The sequence below is a fragment of the Chaetura pelagica genome, unplaced genomic scaffold, assembly GCF_000747805.2.
Source record: "Chaetura pelagica isolate M959 unplaced genomic scaffold, ChaPel_1.0 scaffold737, whole genome shotgun sequence".
In the NCBI taxonomy this organism is placed as follows: Eukaryota; Metazoa; Chordata; class Aves; order Apodiformes; family Apodidae; genus Chaetura; species Chaetura pelagica.
In genome coordinates this window covers 1483038-1487684 of record NW_009953813.1, presented here as the reverse complement: position 1 = coordinate 1487684, position 4647 = coordinate 1483038, and the positions used below count along the sequence as shown (strand labels likewise).

Here is a 4647-nt window from a genome sequence, read left to right as displayed (position 1 = left end):
GTTCAGCAGAGCTGTGCAGGCAGGGCGAGGGTCAGGTGGAGACTGCTGAGAGAAATGCAAAGCGGTTGTATCCAAAGCAAAATTGAGGCCGTGCCCTATCCATGTGAGAACCTGGGAACTACCTGAGTGCAGCAGAACTTTATGGCTGGGAAGTAAATATGAGATAGCTTTGTATGTCTGTTTCCTACTGAAATCAGCACATATCTCCTCTAACCAAACTACTTGTTTACAGAGGTGTCTGCAACAGCATCAGCTGAAATCAGCAGCTAAGCAGGCTTTCCTAGAAGCAAGCTGTGTTCATCAGTGCTATAATGCTGTGGCTCTCACCCTGCCAGTAGTTCCTCTTATAGGATATGGTGTCCTTAATCAGATGAGGAAACACCTCCCTTATCTAGATCCTAGTTTTCTTTGGATTTGGAGACCTTGCATCTAATATAGAAAGCAGGATCCTCACCTTCTGGCAGTAGCTGCAGAGAGGAGCGAAGCCAACAGACACTGATTTCTGTCTGTATTTCTCTCTGGGATTTTTAGACCAATCTCAACTGGACCAATGTTCATGCCATCAATTTGACCTTGGTGAATGTCACCAGTGAGGACAATGGATTCCTGCTTACCTGCATTGCTGAGAACGTGGTGGGGATGAGCAATGCCAGCGTGCTGCTCACCGTTTACTGTAAGTAGCAATGGAGTGACATTGACCACAGGAGAAGCTGGAGGGCTGCCCTAGGAACCGTGTGAATGCATGACCACTTGCTACCTGTCATATACTGGTTTTGTGGATGAGGAATAGGAGCTGAGCCCAGTGAGGAGGAAGTGGATCCTTGCATAGCTCTTTAAAGTGCCAGTATTTTTGCTTTTCTGGAGCTTCCAGTAGTGCAGAAATGAGCACTAGAGCAGGGGAGGAGCAGCAGTGCCACACTGGTGGTGGACATCTCTCCACCCATCTCTTGGAAGAACCAGCAGAGTAAAGAAAATCTGTAGAGAGGCAAAAAACTCTGTTTACAAACACAGAGCTGCTCACCCTGATGCCATGTAAGAGGTTAAATGTCACCCTTGCTAAAGCCAGTGTAAATCTTGCCTCTGATTTCAGGACTGTTAGCACTTCCTCCCAGATCTGTTCCTGCAAAGTTACACTGCAAACACCGTGTAAACACACGTCAAATTCCAACTGTTCCCTTTTCACTGCAAGTAGCTAAACTTTCTCTGTGCTTTCTAATATAACTTAACACAAACCTGACCTTAAGAGGAAGTTTACACAGCTTTGTGCTCCCAAGCAGCTGAGATTTACTATGTGTTGCTCTGTCTGTAATATTTGCTTTTACTCTGTAGTTTGAAAATCTGTTCCCCAACCCTGCTGGGTAGAGCAGAGACCCACGTGGGATTCTGGCTCATCTTGGTGAACCCACTTGTGTTGCATGTCCAGTCCAGTGCAGGAGCCACAGCAAAGACAGGGGTTCACAGGGGATGGGAAAGAGGAAAGCAGATGCTTTACTACTTTCATCTTCCTCCCAATAAAAACTATTGATGGATTGAAGAATGGAGGTAATTAAAGGCTGCATCAGCTCAGAGGTGACTGGTCAGCAAGCAGGTGTTTTTGGCACTGCATTTTAGCATCTTTTTCTCCACACCTTAAGCAGCACTATGCCAATACCTATTTTTGCCTGTGTAATCCTCTAGGCTGCTGACAGTTTCTGCTTCCCCTGCTCTTGTTACCCAGACCTATCACTCAGGCTGTAATTTTACGCTGAAAAGATCTGGGTTGGTGTGTGTAGGTGGCTGCCTGTTTGGAATCTTCCTTGCCAGGAAGATGTGAACAAACCACATGCAAATCTTGGCTTGTGAGTGAAAGGAGGTGGCTGGGACACAGCTGTGTGGTTCAGGGCGGCTGGGTAGGAGAACTTTGCTCAGCTCCAACCAGCTCTGTACCTCTTTCTCCTACCACCATCACTGTCTGAAAAATTCACCATCTTTTTTTCAAAAAATGGGTCAGAATTGGTGCAATGTTTTGTTCCTTGTAGAGATGCCCCATGGTTTGAATTTGCAGCTGGATGGTATCAGGAACAGGAGAGTTGCAGGGAAGACCTGCATCATTTTGCATCCTCTGTCTTTGCATAAAACTCTGTTCTTACAGTTCAGGTCTTGCCAGACTTGGGGTTTGGGACCTTACATGTAGGCATCATAAATGGGGTTTCAGAAGCAATTTCAGAGCAACATTGGAATTCTTGGATTGTCCTGAGGGGAAAGACAATGCATATGCAATAAGTTGCAGGTGGAGGCTCTGCTTTTCTTTTCCCTCTCCCACTCTACTCCTGTTAATTAAAACACCCCTGGAGGGTGTTCGGCGAGTGAGAATTCCTTTGGGATATTCAGGCAGTCAAAACCCCAAGGACAGGCAGTCGCTGAGGGATTTTTGCTTCCACAGCTATGCAGTCCAAAATTGCTCAGTGTGACAGGAGAGCTCCCATGGGTACTTTGCACATCTGTAGTGTAACTGTGCTACCTCAGTGTTCTCCTAACAGGGACAGGTGGCCTCCCTGTAAGGGGAGGAGAACAGCAGTTGATGTGTGGACCAAGCAACTCCAAGCTTAATTGTTTCTGGGCTGGTGAAAGGACCATCCCTCTCATTAATTTGTACCCCTGTTTGAAAGCCCAGGAGAGCTGGCTATGGCTCAGATCCTCCTTCTGAGGAGCGTGGAATGGTTCTTGTGACTTAAAGATGCTTGTTCACAGACATCCATGGGAAGAATAGAAGGAACAAAGGATTTTGCAGGTTGTTTTCAATAATCTTAACTTCCGTGGTGCACAGAGACATGATGTGGGGTGTGCTGTGAGCCTGCCATGTTTCTCTCTGATAGATCCCCCTCGCATCCTAACCCTGGATGAGCCGGTGCAGCACATGGAGCACTGCATTGCATTTGCAGTGCATGGGAACCCAGCTCCCACCCTCCACTGGCTGCACAATGGCCAGGTCCTTCAGGAGACAGAGATCATCCACATGGAGTTTTACCAACAAGGGGAAGTGTCTGAGGGTTGCCTGCTCTTCAACAAACCCACTCACTACAACAATGGCAACTACACGATTGTGGCCACCAACCAACTGGGTTCAGCCAACCAAACCATCAAAGGACACTTCCTTGAAAAGCCCTTTCCAGGTAGGATATTCAGTTTATCTCATTAGCGTTGCTTGCAATTCAGAGGTCTTACTCTGGCCCCATCACAAGGTCTTGACAACCCAAGCTGGCCTTTGTCTGAGCAATGGGTTGGAAGAGGTGACCTCCTGATTAGTATGATTCTCCTCAAGTGTTCTTTGATGTCATAACTCTTTAATGCAGAGAGAGAGAGAGACTAACTGGTTTAGATATAATCTGTAGTGGTTTGGGGTATTGTTTTGGGGTTTTTTTGTTGGTGTTTTTTTGTTTGGTGGGGTTTTTTTAAGATCTCTAAGGTTTTCAGTGGGAAGAGGTTGTAAGTTTGGTCAATTATTTTGAGTCTTCTCTGGGGTACCCCAAAGAGGTTGCCCCATTTTTTGAGAGAGAAATCACTCTTCTATGTGATTGCTAGTTATAAACTAAATAAAGGAAAGCCTATTGAAGTGATGCTGTTCTGCCCTTTTCTTCTAGCTTGCATTTGTGAAATGATTGTAGCTGGATGTAGCAGTGTCAGGATTGTTTTCTTTCTAAAATGACACGTGCAATTCCAGCATGACAGGTCTATGAAAGATGTGATGGCTCAATTAGAAGCTTTGCACTAGTTTGCTGGGATTTCTTAACTGATTGTTTGGAATTCCCTGTGCTAGTCCCTAGTGATTCAGGCCTTCACTGCAAGAAAAAAACAAAACAACACAACAAAAAAGCATTTGAGGACATGAGGATCTAGCCCTGAGGAATGCAGTAGACACTTTTATGGTGACCTGTTTGCTCTATAGGAGCCTGGAGTGTCTTGTTCTCCTCTCATTGCAGCACCACTCCAGCCATCATTGAGTTAAGATCTGTGCATGCTGCAGCCTTCAGGAATGATGCCATGAGGAAGTGGCAGCTCTAAACTGGCCCCTGCAGCCCAAGAAAATGCAGCAAAATAGGGCGTTCTCTATATTTAGCAAAATACCAACAGAGCACTCATTTATTATTTATATCACACCATATATGTGCGCAGAGTTTTCCCGCAGGTCAAGTATCGTAAATGCAAACCCAAATCCCTGCCTTGAAGATCTGACAGTTGAACAAATGAGCTGATATGGATGGGAGTGGAATATTTGTATTCTGGTTTCAAGGAAGATGCCCTGTTTGGCTATCTGACCTATTTGTTTCCTTCTGTCAGGGCAGAAGAGCAGCTTATCAAATGTAGGTGGGTGAGGAGAGGTCTGGGTTTGCACAGTCAGCTCTGTGAGGTCCCACCTCTGAGACTGTTTCCCCATCTGTGAAATGGGGATGGCTCTTAAGTAGGTGCTGGACCTCCAGAAAAAGGGGGCAGATCTGCTATTCCAGAGAGCTGATTTTGGAAATGGATCTGAGCTGTGCTGTGATGTGGGAGGGCACGTTGGTGTTTGCAGAGCTCTTGTGGCAGAGGTTCTGGGAGAATGGGAATGTGTGAAATATATTAAAAGTATTGCCACTGTGAGTGCACTTTCACCCACGCCTTGTATGTGGT

General features: G+C 46.0%; 1 protein-coding gene across 1 annotated transcript in view; it reads left to right on the top strand.

The window, feature by feature from the left end:
* NTRK3 (neurotrophic tyrosine kinase, receptor, type 3) overlaps positions 1–4647 on the top strand; it is a 213549-nt gene that overhangs the window by 65861 nt on the left and 143041 nt on the right. Inside the window, 2 exon segments of the mRNA XM_010001306.1 lie at positions 486–673; positions 2856–3152. Coding sequence (XP_009999608.1) covers positions 486–673; positions 2856–3152 — 485 coding nt within the window.